The sequence below is a fragment of the Electrona antarctica genome (assembly GCF_951216825.1).
Source record: "Electrona antarctica genome assembly, chromosome: 9".
In the NCBI taxonomy this organism is placed as follows: domain Eukaryota; kingdom Metazoa; phylum Chordata; class Actinopteri; order Myctophiformes; family Myctophidae; genus Electrona; species Electrona antarctica.
Window position 1 is genome coordinate 33,436,780 of NC_136790.1, and position 27,032 is coordinate 33,463,811.

The 27,032-nt window shown below is 42.4% G+C and overlaps 3 protein-coding genes across 4 annotated transcripts; 1 reads left to right on the forward strand and 2 right to left on the reverse strand.

Moving 5' to 3' along the window:
• Nucleotides 1-26,485, reverse strand: ergic3 (ERGIC and golgi 3). Of its 2 annotated transcripts, XM_079511073.1 has the most exons (14): nucleotides 26,316-26,485; nucleotides 24,236-24,306; nucleotides 22,058-22,145; nucleotides 21,627-21,746; nucleotides 16,710-16,806; nucleotides 16,024-16,189; nucleotides 15,586-15,643; nucleotides 13,231-13,245; nucleotides 11,418-11,449; nucleotides 10,872-10,968; nucleotides 5,920-5,984; nucleotides 5,476-5,612; nucleotides 3,162-3,217; nucleotides 1-2,599 (listed from the first exon to the last, which is right to left on the reverse strand). In XM_079511073.1, exons 1-14 carry the CDS (start codon nucleotides 26,401-26,403, stop codon nucleotides 2,520-2,522), a joined length of 1,170 nt encoding a protein of 389 aa, XP_079367199.1. In that variant the 5' UTR covers nucleotides 26,404-26,485; the 3' UTR covers nucleotides 1-2,519. The 2 variants fall into 2 exon arrangements, with proteins under 2 accessions (XP_079367199.1, XP_079367200.1); XM_079511074.1 differs by lacking the exon at nucleotides 13,231-13,245.
• On the forward strand, nucleotides 6,428-9,406 carry romo1 (reactive oxygen species modulator 1). The gene is made up of 3 exons (XM_079511081.1): nucleotides 6,428-6,575; nucleotides 8,534-8,664; nucleotides 9,148-9,406. The coding sequence occupies exons 2-3, from the start codon at nucleotides 8,534-8,536 to the stop codon at nucleotides 9,254-9,256; spliced, it is 240 nt and encodes a 79-aa protein (XP_079367207.1). The 5' UTR covers nucleotides 6,428-6,575; the 3' UTR covers nucleotides 9,257-9,406.
• LOC306929228 (ADP-ribose pyrophosphatase, mitochondrial-like) lies at nucleotides 18,763-19,647 on the reverse strand (the record flags this gene model as incomplete). Its single annotated transcript, XM_079509668.1, has 1 exon — nucleotides 18,763-19,647. The coding sequence occupies one exon, from the start codon at nucleotides 19,645-19,647 to the stop codon at nucleotides 18,763-18,765; it is 885 nt and encodes a 294-aa protein (XP_079365794.1).
• Nucleotides 26,486-27,032: the final 547 nt, after the last annotated feature.

A 27,032-nucleotide genomic window follows, 5' to 3' on the forward strand; every position in this document is an offset into this window, starting at 1 on the left:
GTATTCAACATTTATTTTCATTTCATTTTAAAAACGGTTTTAAGGACAATATAAATACATTTCACCCAGCACACAACACTGGTTATCCACAGCAGCAGAACGCACACACATTCTCTATCTGTCACGCACACACGCACACACACACACACACACACACACACACACACACACACACACACACACACACACACACACACACACACACACACACACACACACACACACACACACACACACACACACACACACACACACACACACACACACACACACACACACACACACACACACACACACACACTCTCTCTCTCTCTCTCACACATGCACACCCACGCACACACCCAGCCCCTGATTAAGATGTTTAAAGGTGCAACATCCACCCACCCAACCAACCAACCATCTGCAAAAACAACAACAGTATCAAACTGTTTCATACTGCCATCAGAATCAATGTCCAAATTGAATTAAATTAAACCACAAAAACTAAACAAAAAATCCTTGACCATGACAAGCAGCACAGCTGTCCACCTGTAAAAGGTTGGCTTTGGCAAATATGAGTCTTGCGAGCCAGACTGTTGACTCCAGCAATATTCAAATGCTTCCCAGACCACCGATTACTGATGTTTTGACTGATATTCATATATTGTGTCAAATCAATTCTAATGACTTTGAAAAACGTGCATTTGATTATAGTTAAAAAATAAGAATAAAAATAAAATAAAAATTGAGGAAAACAATTTGAAAATATTCACCTATGACGGCCATGCCAGATTGAAAGTAGTTCAAAATAGGCACACATGGGCAGTATTAATTTTGACAGCAAATTCTGATTTAGTCTTAGATTTAGTCCTATTTAGTCATCTAAATATCAAAATCTTAGTCTTTTAGTCTTACGTTCACTTCAAACCTAAGAGACAGCTGTCTCCTCGGTGTCTCAGCTGTCTCTTAGGTGTGAACGGCCCCAAGGTCAACAAAATGAACACTGCACATAGGCTGCATGAATGCCAATACTGATGGTGGATATACTGGCCAGACCGATGTATCGGTCGGGCTCTAGTTGTGAGTAGGGTTGGTCCTCCAACATCTGAGCAACACAGACGCTGGTCTGACACGGCGCGATCGTGGAACAGTCCAGATTCCAGGCTAGTAGATCGGCTACTTTTTTATGTTTTATTCATTTTTTAACTAAACTCCCTCCTCAGGGGTGGTTGTGGTTACAATGGAAACATTTTACGGGTTCTGGAAAGGTTTCAGGGTTCTGGGTTTCATTGTCTGCAAAAGAGGTTGTACAAATGGAACCGTCAGTTCCATTTGTACACCCTCAAAGGGTTAACCTAACACTGAAGGTTTTACAGTGTAGATTGTATTGGGGACTCAGAGATTGAAACAAAAAAAGAAAAGGTATCCAAACAGGGTTTCCGTGGTCTAATGCATATTGTTGCTGTCTGGCAGAAACCTTGTACCTCCATATTTCTACGTTTAATGTTTTGTTGCAAATGAATCATACTTCATCATACAAGAGTGTTGCACAAGAAGTAGTGAAAATAGCAGACCTACAGGCTTACAATCACATATTTTCACTATTGTAAATCATACAAAATAATAATAATAATGATTCAAAAAAGGAACGGTTTAGGACTTTCATCCTGACAGCAACAATATCAAACTGGGGGTGCTTGAAACAAACAAACAAGTTGAGAAACTTTTTATAACAACTGTTATAAACAATCATGGATTCATGAGGGATGCCAGTGCAGGTTAGCTAACCGTACTAGCGCCAATGACATTTATTCATTCATTCCAGGAGATGGGAGCAGTCTCTAGCGCAGTGGTTCTCAACCTGTGGGTCGGGACCTCCAGGGGCGTCCCCACATGATTTGGGGAACGTGTCGTGAGGAACGTGAACGTGTCGTGAGGAACGTGAACGTGTCGTGAGGCTTCGAGAGCTTGCAGATCTGCTATTTTCGCAATATTTCTCTCTCAACTAAAATTGACTGCTTCAACTCCTATACATTCCAAGTGCTTGTCATGGTGTGGGTCCCCAAATATGATTCTTTTTGGGGTCACGGCCTGTAAAGGTTGAGAACCACTGATCTAGCGGCGTCCTAACAATGAGTCACTTCCCTGTTTCCCAGAGAACTAGGGGGACAAGCTGTTGTCTTCCTGTCTGTCCTCTTGTGAAGGAAGTGAACGTCAGATATTCATGGGGAAAAAACGAACACATGAATACTGGAGCGGGTCAACGGAATGGACCAAAAGCCGTCGCTGCCTTGTTGTGAGAACAAGGAATGAAAAGGTTTCACGGATTCAACAATTCCTCTCCTATCTTATTCCCCCAGTCACAATAAAGATGGAGTCTGAGAGAGAGAGAGAGAGAGCGAGAGAGAATCGAAGGAAGGACATTTGATTTTCCACACCCCTACACCAGCCGTCTCTCTGTCTCTCTCTCTTGCTCTCTCTCTCCTATGTGTGTTGGTGTTGTAGTGTGTTGCACCGGTAGCGGCCAGGAGGGGGCACTGTTACGAGGTCTTGCCCAGCTCTATCTTCCTCTGAATGGCCTTGGCAGAGTGGTAGATGAGAGAGTCAATCAACCCAGCCACTGTAGGAGAGACAGACAGACAGATTGATGAGTCAGGCGCTCTTAGTGGTCTGTTGAGCTCAGTACGTGGTCATTGTTCAAAAATAATGCGCGTGCATGCATTTTGACAGTCTGGAAGAGGCATTTCTTACCATGGTGATAAAGTACCAACATCTTAAGGATGCTATTACAAATGTACACAGCTTGTGTTCATGTTTGGAATAATCGGAAATGTCCATAAATGAGTTGTGAGAGGCCTGCAGATTGCAGGTATGCTCAAGCCAAGAGCATTAGTCCATAAATCAGTTGTGTGATAGGCCTGCACTGCAGATTGCAGGAATGCCCAAGCCAAGAGCTACGGCATTGGCAAAATTCTGTTCTGTGTCTGTGATAATTGGCAGTCGCCACATATGGAGGAGACGATGCTTCCTGTGTCCGTGATATGTATCTTGAAATACTTGAGTTTTTCCAAGCCTGTGCATCTACTATTGTTTGTGTTTAATAATCTGTTGTTACTTGTTAAATGTGAGCACAAATAAAGATGTTAAATTTGTGTGCAATGATAAGAGATGAGTGGACTGACCTGTGAATACACCACCTACGATGGCACACACTCCTGTTAGGAAATGTGTGAATGATCTGAGAGAGAGCGAGACACAGAGAGAGAGAGAGAGAGAGAGAGAGAGAGAGAGAGGGGAGGGGTAAAAGAGTGGATGACATTGTTTTTTAGTACAAGCTTTACCAAAATATAATCGGAACAATAGAAAGAAGTTACAGGTTTAGCAGGTTTAGTTACACATTTGGTATAGATCAAATGCATGCTTGTGCATGCTCAAAATGGGGATGACGACGACAACAACAAAAACTAAGTCTCTCTTACAAGTAAGATATGTCACAGCATCAGATATCAAACATGTAAGAGAGAGCAGCAGTAATGTAATATTTATCTATGGATATATGCACGGACTCTTTGAGTGAGCCAGTGTGATTCCATTACCCCACAGACATATCTCGGTCGATCAGAGGTCATTGCCATTGGCTTGTGGTGGACATTTATGTCAAAATTCTGTTTTTGCTACGGATATACAAAATATATCCCAAAAGGGGCGTAAACATTTGCCGCTTCCAGCCCGCATCCTTGTTGTGGGGCAAGTAGGACCTATAGGAGAGACACAGATCAATCACTTTGCTAGAGTGACATGACGAGCTTGTAAATGTAAACAGTGACTTTTCCATGCTATGACACTACTTTAATGGTGCAGATTTGCTCGGTTCATACTTGTGCCATAACAGAAGGACTTTAGAAGGAAGGATTTTATTGTCTGGACTTTCTATCAAACAATCAAGTATCAAGATAATGTGCACGGCTGACAGTGCTGACGGCGCACAGAACGGTGGATGCATAACAACCAAGCACTGGTCATTTAATTAAGCCACATACACATTTATGAGGTTTCTATTTTAATTGGGTGTCTAGCTGGTCATGTCATGATTTTATTTATATATATCACTATTAGTATTGTAATCCATCTACAACCTAGTGAGCTTGCAGATCAGCTATTTTCAATGAACAGATTTAACAGATAAAAAAAACACCCGATCTACATTGTATTGTATCTTGTTAAAAGTGTTCTTGATTAATGTATTCATTCGTTTAAATGTAGGCTACACCCAGAAAATACATTTCGAGGCTGCATGAGTGTCAGGCTACTGGTGAGCTGCAGATCAGCTATTTTCAATGAACAGTGTTAACGTGGAGATCAATCAATAAAAAAACGCACCGGATCTAAAGGTAGGCCTATTATATATTGTTAATAAGTGTTCTTGAATCATAGCCTACCATGTGTTATCATATACAAATGGGCAATCAACATAGCACTCAACTAGAAAAAGTATTGACGCTTTTCTGTTTTGCACTAGTCTGTGGATGTGAATCAGCAGTTTGAGCACCCACCAGCAGATGTAAAATAAACATGGGGCATGAAAGATTTCTGCAGATGTTTTCGCTAAGCAATTGTAGGCCTATAATAGTTTGTTCCTTCAATAAGGTATGCTACTGTGCTGCGCATCAGTTGTAGCCTTGAAAGTGGAGCAGTAGCTGTCAAAATCATCTTTCCATTATGTGTGTGTGCGTTCATAATATCCACGATTTTGCGGAGATAAAGCTCATCTTCCTAATAGCTTGTATGTATGTTGAGCGCAAGCCTCGTCTTTCCATTAGTTTTCCGTACAATCTTTAGTCGGCAATTGAGTAATTTTGCAAACGCAAAGCGTGTGAATTGTCATTCACACCGTTCAGCTGTGGTTCAGTTTGCCCCACAACACGGTGAGGGGGCGGAGATCAGAGAGAGGGGGCTCTCTATGACGAGACGTTGCTGGAAACTATAGATAGACAAACATAAAGAGCTAGCCTAAATGACCATTACAGGTCTGTATGTAACTCTGATAGTGTACAAATGGACCTTTTGGTTCCATTTGGCCAGTTTCAAATTGGAGCAACCTGTAAGTGCTCTTTGAGAGCGGTTTTGAAGGAGAGTAGGGATTCACATTCCTTTAAGACTGGTGGTAGGGCGTTCCACATTTTTGTGCCATAGGAGAAGAAATGTAAACCCCATGGCGGGCATCGGCCTAGTGCAGGGGTTGGGGGATATCGGCCTAGTGCAGGGGTTGGGGGCATCGGCCTAGTGCAGGGGTTGGGGGAGCGGCCTAGTGCAGGGGTTGGGGGAGCGGCCTAGTGCAGGGGTTGGGGGCCTAGTGCAGGGGTTGGGGGATTTCCTTACCTGTGTTTCTCTGTGTATCGGCCTAGTGCAGGGGTTGGCATCGGCCTAGTGCAGGGGTTGGCATCGGCCTAGTGCAGGGGTTGGGGGCCTAGTGCAGGGGTTGGGGGATTTCCTTACCTGTGTTTCTCTGTGAATTTGACCATCATCGGTGACAGCTCATACAAAACGAACACCCCCGGAAGCCCCTGGTCTCCTATCAGCCCGTTGGCCACTTTCTCATGCCTGGTCACGGAGAACTGGTTGGTCTTTACTACCTGGTTCAAAACAGAGCAGAAATCCCATCCTCTCATTTATGTGTCCAATGTGTCCAAATGTAATATCAAAGGGAAAGTATGTCACATTTATCACTGGGTTTAGTTTTTTAGTGAATGCTGACTTTATTAAAATTAATATACTGTATGTTTTCCTAAATTCAAGACAAATTATTGACATTAATGATAAAGCATAATAAGCATAATTTAATCGTCTCAAAAACACTACTTCAAACTGAAAGTCATGAGCTTGACATATTTTCTTAGCAAATAGCAAATAGGGCTTAAGTGGTTAAAGATGCCCACTCACCTCCCCGTCTGTCTTTACGTAGATGGTGGGGACTATTTTGACAAAATACTGGTACATCATTGAAGCTGATGGAAGAAGAAATGTTTACTGTTAAAATCATATCACACGCATGAAGCAAAAATACACTGGCATAAAATAGAGATCAAAGCAAATTGACAGTTGCGGTGTACTGGCAACTGATAGGTTCGTTAGACCAGTGGTTCTCAAACGTTTTTAGCTTGAGACTAAAGAGATTTGTTTGTTTTTAAATGTAATTCTTTTGGGGGGAAATGGGCCAGTGTGATGAAAAACACAGTGTGATTTAAATCATGACTTAATAGGCATATCTCAAATGTCATTATTCTGAGATCATCACTTGGTGATGATCTCATAATGAGTTAACAAAATGTATAATTTAAATGTTCAGATGGCGTTAACTTATTTTGAGAATCAGCAAAATAGAATCAGCAAAAGGCTCAAACATTTAAAACCAAAATGCAGCCACAAGGTGTCGCTGTAGATTCACAAGCACACTTGTGTCCTGGCTGTCCTCCCTTTCCTACTTCCTCTAGGCAGTAATGGAGGCGTGCTAGAACGAAAATAAAAGAACACTCTCACAGTCACAAGCTCCTGTTCCCGTTTAAAAGACACCAGTTCGTTTAAAAACACACTGCAAGGTGAGTCTGCTGCCTCACACCGCTTCTATTCAGGAGTGAATAGATAATTTGACGAAGCTCTGCTCACTACCGTTTGGTTTCCTTCAAGGGTGACAGTCAGACGAGTGGAGCTGCCTGGCTAGCACGCTAAGCTAACACAACAAATAGAGGACGTTCAGTGCTATGTTTAATCCACACACACAACGCAAAAATGGACACATTGTTTTCGGGGTAAAATGACAGATAAAACGCAACACAACTAGTATTGACCGTTGTCGTTGTTGTGTGATAGAAAATTAACCAAAAAAGAACCGTTAAAAACGTAGCCAGGATGTTGTGCAAACTTATCACGTTATGTAATGTAAAATAAATATTGAACAAAAAACATGTACTGATTAACAGTGGTTCTCAACCCCCAGGCTGGGAGTCCCCAGGTTCATCATGTCACCGCCTACATTATGTTAGGGGGTCCCCAGGTGACGGTGAAGTATTAAGGCATTTTAATTCCACTAAGAAAAAGGCCATTACTGCATCAAGTCAACAAACTATACTATACAACTGGTGAACAATCATTGACCAAATTGTCACTATTAACGAGGCAACATTTTGAAAATGGCAGCTTGTAGATCTGCTATTTTCACAATATTGTCTGTGGCACCTAAAATGTTATGTATGCCTCAACCCCTACATTCAAGATAAGTGCTTGTTCATGGTGGGGGGTCCCCAGTTCAAATTGATTATTTTGAGGGTCCCAGTCTGAAAAGGTTGAGAACCACGGACAGATAATAAATACATGAATGCGTTTTGAAGTTAATGTTGCATCAAAACCTGTCACACTGATCTGGTCATGAGGGGACTGACTTTGTGCCTGTCCCCAAACGGTGTGTGTCTTGGGATGATGTGATAAACACACATTGTTATTACAATGTTTTATTACTTTCTCAATACATAGGCATGAGAAGGGGGGGACTTGCTTGAGAATGAGATGATGTATGATAAGAGTGCCCCTCACTTCACACGGGTGTGATTTTTCATAAACATTCACATAATCACAAGCTCGCAACGTATCACTATGTGGTGCATCCATTTTTGCTATGAATATATAAGTGGTGGTGTACCACTGTTCCTTGAGATATCTGCGTGCCTCAGGCAGGCACAACTTTTGAACCCACTTGTTCATATCATCCAGTGTCACAGTATTATTTGTTAAATATACATAAGCTTGTGTTAAGGCAGTATGTTTAGATACAAGGCTCAACGTGGATGTTATGTTACAGGTCAAGTTCATGTGTGGGTTTGGTCCATAATTTATATAACATGTGGAAAATAGACTATCTACAGGCTCACAATGCCTTGCAGCACTGGGAACTCCTACATTTCCAAGTGCTAATTCCCATTCCCATCCCTATATGGAGCTAAACCCTACTGACCCCATCATCTGGATCATTCTCTATATATGGAGATGAAACCTACTGACACCAACTGGATCTCCATACATGGAAAGACGACACGTCACTCTGACATAATCAGATAATAGTAGAAGGCAATAGTAAGAGGCAGCCCTCCTATTAGATTCAGATTGATCCAACGATCTCAACTCCCCAGAATCTACCTTCAATCCAACAACGCTCCCCAGGATCCCCAACAGTACTCTTCTCAGTACAGGACAAGACGGGACACACATATTTAAGACTCCACCTTCAAGACCTTTGACCTTCAGTAGAGCATCACGCACTCCTCAACTAATACGAGCCACTGGTAGACTAGTATCTGGTCTTACAACCCAGATACCTTTTACTAGCTTCCTTAGACCATCTTCTCAACCACACAGGTTAGACATCCCGGTTGAAATTCTAATCGGACAGACGGACACCACTGCGGTGGGGGGTGCATGTGTTTAGTTAGAGTACATACCAACAGTCAAACACCCCTCTCTCTGTCCTTCCCTCCCTGTTAACTGGGGTCTCTCTCCCCTCCAGATGCCTGTGGCAGTAGGTCCGTATGGCCAGCACCAGCCCAGCTGTTTTGACCGGGTCAAAATGGGCTTCATGATGGGGTGTGCAGTGGGGATGGCTGCAGGAGCCATGTTTGGGACATTCTCCTGTCTAAGGTAACCAACTAGTACAGTGATTTTGACAAACACCAGTAGTTAAAATTCGTAAAATGTTCATTCGTACATTTTCAAACATAGATCTACAAACGTACGTGTTGTAACTCAGCGGAATGTCATTTTTTTTCAGCACAGTAGGAATCTGCATTTAAGCCACGGACCACCAATTCATGAGATTTAGGCTCTCAGACTCAAGACTTAGAATATTTGTTGTCATTGGATAAGATTTTGTCCACAATTCCATGCTGTATTGATGTGGTACCATAGGCGAGATAACAGGCAAACATTGATCAAAATAACAATTATTCTACATTCTCTGTTAAATATCTAATAAGTGTCTAACTCCATTTGGTTACCAACTCTCCATTTAGCTGGGGACAACCTGGAAATGGAACCCCACCCACCAAGGTCCACTGGTTGAGAACCAGCGAAATTGGACAACAGCTTTCCCTCTGGGATAATAATGCACTGTGCTCTCTCTAGGATCGGGATGCGTGGCAGGGAGCTGATGGGAGGAGTGGGGAAGACAATGATGCAGAGTGGAGGGACGTTTGGGACATTCATGGCTATCGGCATGGGAATACGCTGCTGATGGCGCCACCCTGTTTGCACACAGCAAAAACTACACACACACACCATGGGACTTTGATATTCCTCAGCTGTCTGTTCTGTAAAACTGTCAACATTGTCACATTCTCAACGCCAAGTCTTACTTTGTCAATAATAAATGGTTGAAAATGGGCATTTGGAGTGGGCGTGCTTTTTTCGTGCATGACCAGATCTACCATGGTACCTACCGTTTAGGGATACATGATATTGAAATGTTGGGGCGGATAACAGATTAATTTTGTTTTCCCCTTATGTATTAGGCATATGAATGCACATATTAGTTAAAAAAAACAAGTAAAGATCAGATGTAATATTTACTTATGTATTTCCAACTACTCGTTCGCTATTTTGTTCTACAACCCTTTCGAAAGCTTTCCAAGAAAACACATTAAGTTGCATGTGTGAATTCATTTTCAGCTTCACATTCAAACATTTGGATTATATTGCATTTTTAACCATTAACCTATTCTATACCGCATTGTTGACTGGTGTCCCCCTAATCTTTCTCCCATCTATACCAAATGTCTTTAGAGCTTGTAGATCTGCTATTTTCACTCCAGAATAAGGACGCTAGGGTTCAAGTGGTTAAAGGTAGGCTAAGTGATATTTCCTTTGTCAAGTGTTAAGTAGCTCTACATTGTGATAGTAATCAATCACTGCTACATAATGTTTGTTCAGTAACGGCACTAACGGGTCTCTTCAGTAAATGGAAATGGATTTTGAAACATCCCAGACTAAGAAGTGGAAGCGATAACATTGTAATACTAACGTAACAATGGAATTCTAGAACTCGGCCATGGACTGTAACAATACTTTATCATTTATCATTTAACCACATACTGTAAACCCTATGGCCCTATGCTGGGCTTGTCATAATAGGTGAAAATAGATGATCTACAAGCCTAAAACTTGTTACGCTTTTAGATGTTCTATTTTTCACTAGGACATTTGGTTGCGTTCAGGGATCAAAATGTCTTGACATAAACACATGTAACACTCACAAGTCGGGTTGTAGAAATCAGCCCATGATGGGTTAATTGGTTGCATCCTTTTAGACTTGAGCTAAAAGCATTATTTTATACTTTGTCTATAATCGTAATAATAATTTGTCTCATCGTGGCACAAAGGCACACTACAAGCTTGTAGATCTGCCATTTTGTTTGTTTTAAAGCCAACATTTTTTTACTCAAATCTCTTCTTTTGGGGGTCCCTGCAACAATATATTTTGAGTTGGGGGTCAGTGGCCAAATTTTGGGGGTCCTTGACTTTAAACAGTTTGAGCACATTCATACACCCGTCTTCATTAGCTATAGATGCTTAATGGTGAATAATACATGGTAAATGGCACCTTTATCCAAGACGCTTTACATTCATACACCGATGGCAGAGGAAACCATGCAATGCACCAACCTGCTCATCAGGAGTAATTGGGGGTTCAGCGTCTTGCTCAAGGACACTTCGACATTAACTCTGTGGGAGCCCGGGATTGAACTGGGAACCTTTCAGTTCCCACGTGGCCGCTCTACTTCCTGAGCCACTGTTGCCCCTATGCTGGTCTAAGAATGTCTAGCTCTAGCAGGTGGTGCTGAAGTACTGACCTTGTGGTGCTGTGACATCGGTGTCATCCAGAGGGTTGACAATGCCAGGGTAGTCTTTACCAAACGATAGGTGCTTAATTAAATGAGTCATGTTGATCTGCAAGACCAGAAGAGAATATGATTAATAGAGTCAAGACAGCTGGGGAGGTTCATTCCCCCCGGGAAATAATCTGTTGTCATTTTAGATTTTAGCTCCAGTATATAATACTCTATATAATACACTTTGACCACAATTCTTAAATTCTAAGATGGCCCGTCAAAAATCTTCTCTTCTGCGGGTCCCTGCCTTGGCAGGGAAACGTGTGAGAACTACAGAAGGCATTTGTAGAATCGGCCTCAGCTCTTAATGGCTTAAAAAGAGGGTGTAAGTGATATTTCTTGGTTTCCTGCAGTAATTAATTCATTAATTTTAATCTCAAAATGTTTAAACCGCTACATAGTCTCACATAGACAGGCGATAAGAGATCTGGCCTGATGATTACCTGTCTGTTTTAAACTTAAAACATACTGTTAGTGTAAGGTAAAGGAACCTGCCATGATACTTACATTATCTAGTCCAAAACTCTGCAGGTCATGAACTGCAAAGAAAAGCAAACATGAGAATCACTGGTCTGGTCAGCATTAAAGAAACAACACCCTCATTTATGCATTCAGCTTGTGGGACGAAAAAGAAGAGTTGAAGTTCAGTCCATGTTAAAAGCTAGTAGGAACACTACTCCAGAAAGATGTATCAATCACTTACCCTACGTTAACCAGAACAGTGGTTCTCAACCTCTTCAGGCCGTGACCCCCCAAAATAATCATATTTGAGCTGAGGACCTCCCACCCTGACAAGCACTTGGAATGTACGAGTACATTTAGTTTGACTCGGTTCCACAGATAAATATTGATAAAATAGCACATCTGGTAGATCGTCTTTTGGTTACACACCGGCATTCTGAAGCCCACTTTTCCAACGTACTGCCATTCCGTCACGCTCAATACTAACCCTGTCCCTAACCATAACTGCACGTGGAAGCCACGTAGTTGGAATGGCGGTGCGTCACAATGCCAGTCTGTTCTCGTCTATTTTCACATTGTTTGCCCCCTTCTTAGATTATTTGACCAATGTTTGACCCGTTTTTATACTATAGTTAGTTGATTACTTTTGATGCAGTCTTTATTTTTTTGTAGGTATTAAAAATGTGTTAACGATCCTTACATTTCCACAACATCATGTGGGGAACCTCCCGGGGGTCACAGGTTGAGAACCACTGATCTAGAATGCTTTTCATATCAGTAATGGTTACTGTCTTTGGGCTCTCTACTCTATTTAAAGGAGGCCTTCCAGACTGCACATTACAACCATTATTAATTATAAATATTAGTAGTAGAGTAGTATTCCTCAGAAACACTGATCGATCAGTGATTCATGTATTGATCATGAGATGGTGACAGGCAACATATGTGTTCTGCTTCATGTTCTCAGCTTGAAGTTCTACATTATCGTAGCAGTTGAGTAGAAACCTTGTCATGTTTTCAACCATTATATGTTTTTTGTCGTGCAAGCGTGTCGCTCAAGACTAGCAAATATAGCAGATCTACAAGCTCACAAGGGCTTGTGTTCTGCTATTTATGCAAATAAGTGAAAGTGATTAAGTGTGCCTTTTTATTGTTTCATAAATATTCTTGAAAGTACTAAGGACTTGTGACTAAATCATAACTACATTGGATCCATTGTAACAGGGTTTTATTTCCAAGTGCAGATGGCAGTCTTTAGGTCCTTAAAAGTTCACCCCAAAAATGAGTTATTTTCTATCAATTAAGAAGCATTGAATTCATGGAGATGTTTTTGTCGCATTACTGAGCCAATAGTTTGATGACTGGTGGAGGCTCCAGTAGGAGACTCAATGGACTCTTTGAGTCTCTGCCGGTCATCACATTATTGGCTTTGGACTGAGACAAAAACAAAAAGATCTCTGTGAATTCAAGGCCCCATGGGGTGAGAAATTGATCAAAATAAAAATAATTTTGGTGGTGGAACAATCCCTAAGTCTACATACAGTATCTACAGTACATGCTGGTTGTATTGTTGATACAATGCACAGCTACAATTTAGGCGTTCAGAAAGACGAGCAACTTGTGAGGTGTGAGATCGGAGTAAGCAGAGGAAGGATGAACTCTAGCCAACAGACACCAAAGTTAATAGTCACGCACCGGTAATAGTGCAAAGAGAATACTGTAGCACACCAGCTAAACATCAAAGCTAGCATCTGTCTAAACAACATGATATCTAAATAACATTTGCGGTAAAGAAAAAAGAAGGGTCTGGGGGCCTGGGAGAGTCATTGAACGTAAAAAAGAAAGCAACAAAACTTACTTTCCACAGCGTGCACTGCAGAAAGAAGAGAGAAGAGTCACTGATGAGACATGTAAACAAAGATGCTGTGATGTGGTACGTCTGGCTACAGGGTGTCGATATCATGGATGTAGGGTGGAAACGTCATATGTCCAAAACTTACTTTGAATAATTCAAATTCAAAAATGGCAAAAATAGCCGATATACAAGCTTAAAACGCGTCACGATGTGACATGTTTTAAGCGTGCAGATCGGTTTCTTTCTACTTTCGAGTGACACTGCAGTATAACGAAGTGGGGCATTAATTTATGAAAAAACAAATTAAGGAGAAAAGAGGTTCCTGTGCAGCCATAGTCATTTCAAACATCCAACACTAAAGTAGTGTTTCCAGCACTGAGATGCATGTGATGTGTTGAAACCTCAGAGGGCTGTGGTGTCTTTACAATAGCGATTCTTGTCTCTTGTTTCGGCAAAACTAATGCTCAATTAGATCCAGTCACAGGCAGCTCTAGGAACAGCGATTAGCAGGTTAAAGGCAGCAGTCAGTCATTCATTGGTGCGATTGTTAACACATAGGGCAGGAAAATAACTGTATGTCAGCGCCCGCCTCTGTCGGGTGGAAACCTCATAATGTTTTTCAGGATTCCATTTTTTTTATGGCAAAAGTAGCAGATCTACAAGCTGTGAATCTGATACTTTTGATGCTTTTGTGTGGCGCTGTAGTATCATTAAGCAATGCATTCATTTAGGAAAAAAACACAAAAAGGTTAAAATATGGAGAGAAGAGGTTTCTGCCCAATGCGAGGATATTTAAGAACATACTAGCCAATCCACCACACAATCAAATAAGATTGGATGGATGTTTGGACCGGGAACAGAGGAACAGGACTTGCAACAACAGTGGTAGGTTAACAGTCAAGCCCCATGTACTTTTTATTTTATTTTCCATGCCAAAATAAGGGGGGCCAGCTTAAAAGTGATTACATTGGTTAAGGAGTGTACACACAACATACATAACAGGTAAGTCCAGTTACACACACACACACACACACAAGAACGAGCAAGCGAGCAAAAGGATCAATGACAGAACAATGAATGAACCGAGACAGATGAATGGAGAGCCACCAGAGACAATGAATGAAGGGAAATGTGTGTTGTTCAGCGCTTGCAAGAGAAGAGAGAAATGTCCCCAGGCTGACATGTACAACAACCACAACATTGAACACTCACACTAATGTTACAGTCTGCAGTCAAATACAGCCTCATAATATCTACATGATGCCAATGTAGCAAAACTGGAAATATCTACAATTCCCAACAGACTGGTTGAAAGTGGGACAGATGGTAAATATTAATAAACATGTTGACAGCCAGCAGAGAACCACGACCCACCAGAATGCTCTGAGATAGTGTTAGAATGGATGGGAGGGAGGGACAGATGTTTTGTTTCACTTTACTCTCGACTGAATAAAGAATGTTTTTTGCATGCATGGCTTTTTACATCGCTTCAAAACAAGGCAGGCACGTCGACGACAGGGAGACTTTGAGGCTTGTGAGACGTGAACAAGCTTGTTCACGTCTCACAAGCCTCAAAGTCTCCCTGTCGTCGACCGCCAGGCGAGCGAATGCCCATGCTGTATATGTACATCATTATACTTTGTATATAAAAAGAAGCGTATGCAGGTAAACTGTATACAGTACATGGATACACACATGGCAGCTCATATACAGTTAAGCCTATATGTGTATGACCAGTTGTTCAGTCATATGTTTAACATATAGAATATATGAACAGTTGTTCCATATCACTGATGTCAGGTGCAAACCTTGTATGTCCATAAAATAGCAGGTCTACAATTGCATTGCAACGCGTTGAGCTTGTAGACCTGTTATTTTCACTACTTGTGTGTGACAAGGGCATTACCTTTCACAAAAAAACTAAGTTGAAACATGGAGATACAAGGTGTCTACCCGAAAGCAATAATACAGATGACGAGTTGTTCCAGTTAGTTAGTTGTTCACTATGACAGTGGTTCTCAAACTTTTCAGGCTGGGACCCCCAAAGAATACTCATATTTGGACACCCCCAAAATACAGTACTCATATTTGGACTGAAGACCCCCCAAAATACTCACATTTGACAATTTGGCCAATGCTTGACCAGTTTTTATGGTGTAGTTTGTTGATTGCTTTTGATGCAGTAATGGCATTTTTCTTTTCAGGTAATTAAAAGATCTTAAAAGTTCTTAAATTGTCACCATTGTCTGGGGACCACCCCAAAATCATGTGGGGATTCCCGCTCCCTGGGGGTCCCGACCTATAGGTTGAGAACGCCTACACTAATGGGACACTTAGTTGACAGAGAGAAGATCTTACCGTGAACATGAGACTGCTGGAAGCTCTTTCCAGGAGCAAAGTGGAAATTCCCTGCTACCTGATTAAGAAGAGAACGAGAGGTAAAGGGTGAGTACCAGAACAAGAGAAACAGTCAAAGCTAATGAGCATGGTTTCTCAAATAGAGCAATCATAATTTTGACAGTAGAATTCATAATAAATCTGTTTAATATTTAGTCCCCATATAGGAGGCATATACGATATTGAACTGATAAGAACAAATACTAGTACACTTGATCTTATCCAAACGGGCAGAGAAGCGATTAGATAAGCTAATTGTGATATTTTTTTATTTGAATCCTGAAAAGTAACAGTTTCTGGACATCCTGCAGAGACGATATACATCGCTTCTCAAAGGTAGCCAGCGTCGCTTTAAAACAAAGAACGCCACAATCCCAACGTTGCGTGTGAATCCAGCACCTTGTTGACCTCCAGGAAGCCGTAGACCTGGCAGCCTTCGTTCTTCTGCTCCTGCATCTTCTGCGTGAAGCCTTCCCTCTTGCACTGCTCGATGGTGTCTGCGTTCTTAAAGGCCCAGCCACGCCGCCGGTACGCCTCGCGCACATCATCACAGCTGTTGCAACACCTGCACATAAACACAACACACACAAACAGTCACTGGCGGTTTCTTCTGACTGACTACCAGTGTTTCTCAAACCTTTTCATGTCAATGACCCCAAAATTGATTTCTCCCGCAATCAATTTAGTCATGCAAATTGATTGCTCACCTCACACATTGCTGTCTGTTGTAAACTACTGCCTCTGGCAGTGAGGAGCCCCCACCAGGAAGACGCAGAACCTTTGTTCTACTCCTCCCACCCAATACTCCCTGCTGACATACCCCGAACCCCGAACACAGGCCAATTGTGTTTGTGTATAGACAAAGCCAGATGCACCATGGTGGATTCGAACACCCAGACTCCTCTGTTTGCAGCTCTACTAACTTTTGAGGACATTTGGCCTTCACATTATAGTAATCCCTCAACAACAGATTGCGATCTGCGCTACTATACTGAATCTGTGAGGAAGAGGAGGGCTGAGGGCGGACCAACATCCTGTTATCCACATTCTAAAGGGTAAACACACACACACGCGCACATACTTACTTGAGTTCCTCGGTCTCAGCTCCATAGCAGCTCTCACACCTGTCAGGGTCCAGTTTACTGGGGTCAAACACAGCGCCTTCATCATCTTTACCTAGCTCTGTAAAGACACAACAACATTGTTCTTTATAATAACATCATCTTTACCTAGCTCTATAAAGACACAACAACATTGTTCTTCATAATAACATACGGTAATTATTATTCAGATAATCATACGCCCATAGGCCATAACTCTGAGACCCCTTTTCCACCGGTTGGTTCCAAATGGGAACCGGTTCAGTTATTTTTGTCTCCACCAGGCCGAAGGCATGGGGAGAGAGTATGTTTTGCCCTCTGTCCGTCCGTGTGTGTGTGTGTGTGTGTGAGAGAGAGTCCGTCCGTCCGTCTGTGTGTGAGTGTGTGTCCGTCCGTCTGTTAACAGCTAATCTCCGGCACCTTTAGGCCCAATTTTCCACAACGGCCTGTTATAGTGACACCAGGAGGCCGACTTTTGAAAAACGATTCATTTTTTTTTATATTACTCCTCCAGATTCTGTCCAAACATCCCGGAAATTGTTACACACTATCTCTATAGTCATGTGTTCAAGACGGATCTTTCCGGTATTTAATATTCCATCCTAATTTGCTAACATTGGCTTTCAACGTTTGCAGGATAGGTCCGTTTCGTACGAAAAGCCTCAAATCATGAACGCAGCGTGCAGTTTACATGAAACCTTTCAGACTTTTCTACTAGGCTGAGGAATATATCCCACCCTTTTCACATTGGCCTGTTATAGCGCCACCAACAGGTGGATTTGAGCAAAACCCATTTATTTACATTACTCATGCTATAGTATACACCATCTCTACAGTCATGTAATCAATACGGACCTGTCCGCTAATATATCCCAACCTTTTCAAATTGGCCTTTTATAGCACCACCAACAGGTGGATCTTTGCAAAACACATTTTTGGAACAAAATGCCTCAAATCATCCAATCAATGGCGTAAGAAGACATGGCATCCTTTTCACATTGGCCTATTTAGCGGCACCAGGAGGCCACAACCGTCGCGTCACCGTCAGGGAATGTTCCCTTTTTAATCAATGAAGGGTGGCTCCACTGCCCGCGTTGCGTCCGGTGGCGCCCCGGCGTTAGTCCATGAGCCAGAGCTCCAAATTGTTAATTATGAATGGAGTGTGCAAAACCATACCTATATTAAATTGTTATCACCATGAAACTTCCCCAGATGATTACTTACACGAAGACAATGATTTATTGTATTACAAATTTAAAATGATTAAATATGCAAATGAGGCATTATATAGGAAAATATGCAAAAAATAGAAAATATGAAAAAGCTACTACTGTGGAATGTTTTAGTCATCGCTAGCTTTAGTTTCAAATAGTTGTCAAATCTACAGTTGATTTTGTCAACAAAATTTTTCATTTTCATTCATGTCATTTTGGCAGGCCTTGATTGTGTCGTACTGCCTGATTTTACACGCTCGTAATTCCGACAGCGCATTAGTCCGACAACGTGGCTTTGCATGTGGTTAGGGTTATGGGCAGGTTTAGTAATTGGGCGAGTCGGAATAATGCGTTGTCGGAAAAATGACGCTGACCGATTTTACACTTGGTTGCATGCTGAAAATAGCCGATCCACAAGCTCACAACGCACTGTGACACGCATGAGCTTGTAGATCTGCAATTTTCAGAGCACAACAACCGAGCGCAACCAAACATAAGACATGTCTTAGTTCTACTTGATCTCTTCTCCACTAGTTCCTCCCATTTTTTTTGTCAACATTTTCTATTTGTTGACAAAATTACAACATATTTAGTCTTAGTTTTAGTCATCTTAGCATAGTTATTTATTTTTTGTTTAGTTTTTGTCAGTCAAAAAAAGTAGTCGACAAACTTTATTTTTCTTCCAAAAATAGTGAAAATATATCTACAAGCTCAAACCAATGAATGTGATTGTGGATGTTCTGTTGTTCCGTGTCCCCGTACTGGGGGAGCATGCGCTCTCAACGACATCGTATGGTTTACAGGTCTCTAATAATCCTCCTTGTTTACCAGTGGGCATGTCTCTCTTTGGCAACCACCTCCAGGAAATGGGAGTGGCTAGCATAAAGAGGGAAGGAGGAGTCCACGTCGGCCCAGCCCACTTTCCCAGCATCATCGCCGGCCTCCAGGGGCAGTTCACTCACGCTGTCGCCCGTGTCGTCGTGGAAGTTGACCGCGACAGTTTCCATCCAAGCATTGTCGGTATTCCTCGGGTCGTCCACGTAGCCCTGGTAGACCAGAAACCCTGGCGTGTTGAAAAGCTGAGTGATGCGCGCGCGGATGTCGGCCCTCTCCGCCGCCGTGGCGTTCAGGGAGTTCAGCGCTTCCTCGGAGAACTCCCGCTGCAGTGTGAGCGACACCAGCTCCCCCGGGTCCACCATGCCCCCTGGGATCGCCCACTCCCCGCAGTCTCTCCTCTTGATGGACACAAACTGCAGGACGGGTTGCTTGGATACGGGGTGAGGCATCTTTTGTCCTCTGGCGTCCACCTTCCACCGGGTGACAATTGGATCCGCAGCGTGGTTGGGCCCCCATCGTCCCAACAAGCCTCTCCCGGTCAAACCTGTGCGTCCCCGAGGATTCTGGGGCTTTCCCTGTTCCAACCTGTAGTCACCCTCGAAACTCGTCCTATCCACGGCAGCGTCCAGAGTGTTGAAATGTGGGGTAAAAGAACCAATACCCGGGTCAGCCCATGGTGGTCTCTTGGTCACTGAGGGGGAGGTATAATTGACCGGAGTGTACTGGGGCCAATCCGTGGTCCAGTCCACCTTGTCATCAGGCACTGGGAAACGCTTGATTTCAGATCCAGGATACTGGGAGCATCTGGAGTTAATGTGAGGCTCTACAGAGGATGACATTGTTTGGGCACCGGTAGTTAACCTCGCAGGCATTAGCAGCAATAGATTGACTCGTCCCGACAGAGTGGTCAGGTGACCCGATTCCTGATTTGGGGAGGAAATTATCAATTCCTAGAGGAGGGTCTGTGAATTCCCAGTTTCAGTTCACTCCCCTCACTATACCCTTTTTGAAAATGTTTACTTAATTTTATAATGAAACCTTGCCCAAATTTGGAGTCATACATCATCGATGCATCAAAGACAAACTGACGTCATAGATAATAATAAATAATTAGGTGATTCAAAAGCTATTATTTTGACAATGAACGTCACAGGTTGCTCATATGTCTGAGATCCACATCGGAGTCTGAATCATTTCCCAAATTTGGAGTCAGTGTTTTTCAGTGTGTACTCCCTGGCCTTGCAGAAGTGTTATGCTTTGGAAGGTTGTACAGGTAGACGAACACACAGTCACCCAGACAGGCTCCAATGATGATGAAGGTGCCCGTAATCTGTAGGCCAAGCAAACAGACCCAAGCCACACCAATGGTGATAGTTTGGAACCAATTGTGTACAAATGAAACCAAATGTACCCTTACAGGTCTGTAACTTTGAAAGTGTACAACTACAAATGTAACTAAACAGACCATTAGGTCTGTAACTTTGAAAGTGTACAAATTGAACCAAATGGAGCCTTATACAGGTCTGTAACTTTGAGAGTGTATACAGGTCCACTTGGTTCCATTTGTAGACTCTGGGGTAGTTTGTGGCTTAAATGCATTCCAAAGTGGGCATTCTTGACATTAAAAGGTTTAACAACACTTTTGGGCAGCAGTTGTTTTCCAGGCTTTATCTCCTTGTGAGATGGAGATAAAACAGGGAAACAAGAGCGCTCGACTGTTCCTCCGCCATGTGGATTGTCTTTTGATAGATAAGGCTCAAGCTGCGAGTAATCAAACATGACTCGAGGGGGGAAAACTCTCATGCCGTGGACAATCACTCTCATGAAATTCACTTTAAACTGAGCAAATAAAGTGCCACACTGTAGCCTCCAAATAAGATAAAAATAAGACAAAAAAGCTTAGCATATATATATATATATATATATATACTGTATATATATTGTGCATTTATATAGCGCCTTTATCCAAGGCGCTTTACAGAGATTGTGCATTACATTCACGCATTCACACACCGATGCCGGTGCAAGGCACCAACCTGCACATCGGGAGCAATTAGGGGTTCAGTCTTGCTCAACGACACTTCGACACTTGCTCTGGGGGAGTCCGGGTTCGAACTGGGAACCTTGCGGTTCCCATCCGGTCACTCTACCCCTGAGCCACTGTCGCCCCCTTATATATGAGAGATGGGAGATTGTACAGTATTTTAATTAACAAAATTGCAGGCTCTGAAAAAGTTGTGCGTTAGTGGGTCTAGGTCACAGTGTGTTTGGAGGTTAGCCAAAAATATGCTGCTACTTTCGCCAAGCGACACCAATAGGCAACTTACGTCTGAAATCACCATCACAGATACAACTTTCCAAAGTTAGAATAGCATCATGAGAGTTTTTGCCATGCTCCTGTGACGTCTTTCTGCCTCTGTGGTCACTGCTTTGAGGTCTTACCGTGTCTTTCTGCCTCTGTGGTCACTGCTTTGAGGTCTTACCGTGTCTTTCTGCCACGTGGTCACTGCTTTGAGGTCTTACCGTGTCTTTCTGCCTCTGTGGTCACTGCTTTGAGGTCTTACCGTGTCTTTCTGCATCTGTGGTCACTGCTTTGAGGTCTTAAGGGCCTTGCTCGGAGCAGTCGTGGTGCGACAACGCAAGCGCATTTACGTGAGCGCGGTGCCGTGAATTTGTTGCGTGGCGTGCTCGTTACATGCACACAGACCTGGATTCTGTTTCGCTTTTTTTTACACTTGCGTTCTTGCGCCCCTCTTGAGCAGACCTGGAGGAGACCTGTGTTGATCCAGGCAACAACGCCTGCGTTCCTCGCTTCACGTTTGCCTCCGTGGTCACTGCTTTGAGGTCTTACCGTGTCTTTCCGCCTCGTTGGTCACTGCTTTGAGGTCTTTGTCCAGCCGCTGTTTGAACAGGTTGTGTTCCACGTCCAGCTGCTGCTCCCCTGCCACATCCATGGCATCTATACTGAGATCTAAAGACACAGACAGTGAGTTTAGAGTCACATCTACTGTATACTAAGATCTGAAGACACAGACAGTGGGTTAAGAGTGAGTCACATTAGAATAACATCTATTTTATATACTGAGATCTGATAACACAGACAGTGGGTTTAGAATCACATTAATTTAGAATAGCATCTATAGTATTATCTGATGACAGAGACAATGAGGGTAGACTCACATTAGAATAACATTGTTTGTAGAACAACTGTAGCATAGATAATAGAGTGATGGTAGAATGACTGCAGAACACAGAATAAGTGTATAATAAAACAGTACTTACAGGCACAGGGCATGTGAGGGAAGAGGACGTCAATGTTGATTTTCAGTTTGTCCCCTCGGGACGTGTCCACATAGAGCTCTGGGTGGACCTACCAGGAGGACAGAGGACATTACTGGGGGTCTCCAGCAAAAAAAGTGGTAAATACAGCATCACAATCATTTCAACCGTTTTATCCATTTATATGTTGGCTATAAAATAGCAGATGTACAGCTGCTATACAAGTTTTGCTTGGAACATTTTGAATAATTCTCTTCTGGGGGTCTGGCACAAAACACAAATTTTCAGATGAGGGTCTGCTGCCAAATACATACATTTGCGGTTGTCCTTGACATGAAGAAGTGTGAGAACCAATGATATAACGTAAGGCTTTTAGCTTGTGTCTATTCATGTGTTTCTGTGTTGTGCTGCACATTGACAAGGACAATGGAACTGAGGTGACACAGTATAGCTTGTGTTTGGTCACACCGTACCGACCTGTCATTCAGGAAACATACCAGCCATACCTCAGCAACACACCAGCAGTTAAATATGCTGCTCACATATTCTGAGCAGTAGTTCACCGTTTATTTCAATTACACACGCCATGAAGCCTTGAATTCATGGAGATTTTTTAGTTTTTGTCGCATTCCTGAGCCAATAATTTGATGACTGGGTGGGCGCTCAGTAGGAAATTGGATGGCAGAGTCCACACCACCACAACTAATCTATAACCACGACAGTGGTGAACAATGCAGCTATAGGTATCATTGTTCAGTTCATTTCCCTTTCCTCTTTCTTCTAGCGCCATTGAATTTGCATCGGGTACTGTACATTGCAAACCTGTGCCCTAAGGGCCAGATTTACCCTCCCAAGGGCCCCCGGGCTAGAAAAAAATTCAGGGCCCCCCCGGGGCACATTTCACAATGTGCTCTATAAAATCACAGTAAGAGAGATGAGCAATAAAGAAAGAGTAAAGCCACAAAATAATTTTGGTGTAATTTTGAGGTACCTAGCCCCCCAAAGAGAGAGAGAGAGAGAGAGAGAGAGAGAGAGAGAGAGAGAGAGAGAGAGAGAGAGAGAGAGAGAGAGAGAGAGAGAGAGAGAAAGAGAGAGACAGAGACAGACAGACAGACAGACAGACAGACAGACAGACAGACAGACAGACAGACAGACAGACAGACAGACAGACAGACAGACAGACAGACAGCTGTGCATGCATGGCAGGCTTTAGGGCTTTCCACAGCACAGTGTCACTCATTCCAATTTGTATAGGTGGTGGGGGAAGTGGCGAGACATGGCCAAAGCATTTCCTGGGGTCCACAGCCAAAACTGTTGAGGACCCCTGCACTACATAGTACTACGTTGTTGTTGGTAACGTTGCTGTTGGGCACAAACCAGTTTTGAACATACGAGGCTTCCACCCGACAGACGATTAGTATGATGATTCATAACTACACAATTAAGATATAACACAAAAAAAACCTGTCCAACCACAGAAACCTGTCTTCTCTTATTCAATTCAGTATTAATCTGTTCTCAACAGGGACAACTTAGAGAATACCTGAGCACTTCAGGAGTGACTACCCAAATAAAATACTGGAGCACTGGACTGGTCTACACATGTTTATTATTTCCACTTGTGTGTCTTCCTCAGAGTCAACACTGTATACATAGCTATTTGTTGGATGTTGAGATAAGTATTTTCTTTTCACAGAGATATGCAGCAGGAAAGGTGCATGGCAGGTAAAAGAAAAAATATTAGTGGTGCTTTGGCAAGAATCAAAACCAACAAGCTGGTGGCTTCAATCGAATGATTCTGAAACAACCTTAAGTTTGGATCGACTTTATCGATATTATATCAATATTGTGATATGAGGCCTATATATCGTTTAGATTGTATGGCACCCTGACTGTTCTAGCTGTTCATTTACCTACACACTTTGTCATTATATAGGCATCTCACAACATAAATATGTTGTGAAAACAGTCATCCTCACAATCTTGATATCAAGGTATTTGGTCAAAGATAATTGTGATATCGTATTTTTCCCATAACACCAAGCCCTAGACCAGTGGTTCTCAACCTTTTCAGGTAGTAACCCCCAAAATAATCATACCGTATTTGAACCGATGGTCAGAGTTCTACGCTTAGTGATATAATAGCTACCACTGGAAGACGTAACAGATGAGTGAACCCACCTCTTTAGTGAGATAGTACTGCAGCTCTGAGAAAAACAGAATCAACATGATCAGACCGCTGATCACCGTCACTGGAGAGAGCAGAGAAAGAAAACATGGGAGAAAGAGAGAGAAGGTTAGGAGACAACAAACATTAATAGAACAATGTATTGCATAGCCATTAGCCAATGGAGATTCTTCTCACTTCATTGCACTTACTGTAACTGTGTTTGAGAAAACGGTTGCATAACTTATGATTGTATTTCTATTTTCTAATTCTATACAAACAGATGCAAACATGCTTTCTCTTCCCGGCTTCCATTATTTCTAAACTGGATTTGAAGATTTTGGTCCAATTTTAATTTAACCAAGATGAACAACATGGCTGTCAGTGTCAACTTCACAGAGAAGACCATGTGCAGTCAGTGCACATCTTTTGCCTGTATTTCTCTCCATAGGACTTGCTTTATTTTATTGGTAAACGCTGCAACGTTTCGACCGTTAGGACGTCATCAGGCAGTTTTGCCTGATGAGCTAAATGATTGATAGGTAAGGTATTCTTCTTTCCTTTTGGCTGTTCTCTTCATAGCAGGGGTTGCCACAGTGTATCATCTGCCTCCATCTCACCCTGTCCTCTGCCTCCTCTTTTTTCACACCAACTAACTTACTTCATGTCCTCTTTCACTAGTCACTACACCCACAAATCTCCTCTTTGGTCTTCCTCTAGGACTCCTGCCTGGAAGTTCTAACGTAATTCTTCTACCGATAATAATATACTCACTATACCATAGCTGTCTGTCTCTAAAAAACCATACAACATAGCTGGTCTCACCACTGTCTTGTACACCTTCCTTTTCATTGCTGATACTTTCCTATCACACCTGACACTTTTCTCAACCCGTTCCAACCTGCTTGAACTTGTTTCTTCACCTCTTTTCCACACTCTCCATTGCTCTGGAATGTTGTACCCTATAAGTTCTTAAAAGTCATCCACCTTCTTCATGTCTACTCCCTGTAACCTCACTGTTCCACTTTGGCTCCTCTCATTCACACACATGTATTGTATTCTGTCTCACTGCGAGTAACCTTCATTCCTCTCCTTTCCAGGGCATATTATTTTCCAAGTCTCTAGATTTTTCTCTACCTGCTCACTGCTCTCACTACAAATGGAACCAAATGCACCCTTACCCATCTATAACTCTGAGTGTACAAATGGAACCAAATGGACCCTTACAGGTCTGACTGTAACTCTTGAGAGCATACAAATGGAACCAAATGGACCCTTACAGCCACAGGTCTGTAACTCTCGAGTATACAAATGGAACCAAATGGACTCTTACAGGTCTGTAACTCTGAGAGCGTACAAATAGAACCAAATGGACCCTTACAGGTCTGTAACTCTGAGAATGTACCAATGGAACCAAACAGACCCTTTAAGGTCTTTAACTCTGACAGCATACTAACGGAACCAAATGGACCCGTACAGGTCTGTAACTCTGACAGCATACTAATGGAACCAAATGGACCCTTCAGGTCTGTAACTCTGACAAATGCAACCAAATGGATGCTTACAGGTCTGACTGTAACTGAGATTGTACAATTGGAACCAAATTGACCCGTACAGGTGTGTAACTGTCTCTGAGAGTGGTACACATGGAACAAAATGCACGCTTACAGGTCTGTAACTCTGACAGTATACAAAATACAAATGGAACCAAATGGACCCTTGCAGGACCATTTGTACGCCGTCAGAGTTATGGGGGTCCATGGCCTAATATGCATATCAAACTGGGGGTCCTTGAAATGAAAAGAAAAGTTTGAAAACAACTACATCTAAACCAAAGAACGCAGGACTCTGAATGACAGGGTTCATAGTGAGCTGTTAACATTCTGCTTTTACAGCTAGGAGGGTTCACAATGATGAATGGTGGTCCTTTCTTTCTCCAATAATGAATGAGCTTTATAGGAAATATGCATGGTTTACATTTCCAAAGCAAGTGTAAATTATATATTTAAAAATAAAAACAGAAACGAAGACATGCACAATGCTCTCTCCCTAGCTCTCTGCCCATCTATCTCTCTCTCTCTTTAAATGACTCACCGGCCGCTCCTCCCCATGTTTTTATCCTGAAGTCCTCCAGTGTTTTGGGATAAGCGTCAAATTGTTTAAGTTTATTCAGTGTGTCCATGTTGTCTGTTTTTCTGTCTAACTGTCTGTCTATCTGTCAATCTGTCTGTTGTGCCGACACACATCAGTCCTCTCTCTCGACACTCACACACCATCACTTTCACTTCCGGGTCAACCGGGACACGGAGGGCTGTGGACCTATGTGTGGACCAATCAGCGCACACCGCGTGAACAACAGGAAGTGAGGCTTGCATTTTGTGACCTCATTACAAAATGAGAGTATTAGAGTATTTTCTAATTTTCTTCAGTTTCTATTGTTGCTGTATAATAATAATAATAAAACATTGGTCAACATACATACAATATTTGGGATTGTAACCACTTCAAAATATAAATGTCAAATACTGATTTAATTGCATAATATGAAAATGTATTTATGAAATTTGCATTAGAAAATGTTGAAAGTTGAAAATGTTTGGACATTTCCCCAAAATCGGGATGACCAAAGGGGGAGGTAAATATATCCCCTCCTATGTTTCCTAATCTTATTATTTTTTTGTCGTTTATGAAATTAACCCATAGGACCAAGACCTCAATGACTTTCTTTTGTTTTATCCTTTTAGACCAAGCAAGTGTTTGACTGTGTTAGTAATGTATTCAAATTGAATACCTTATTAAACAATCAATTAA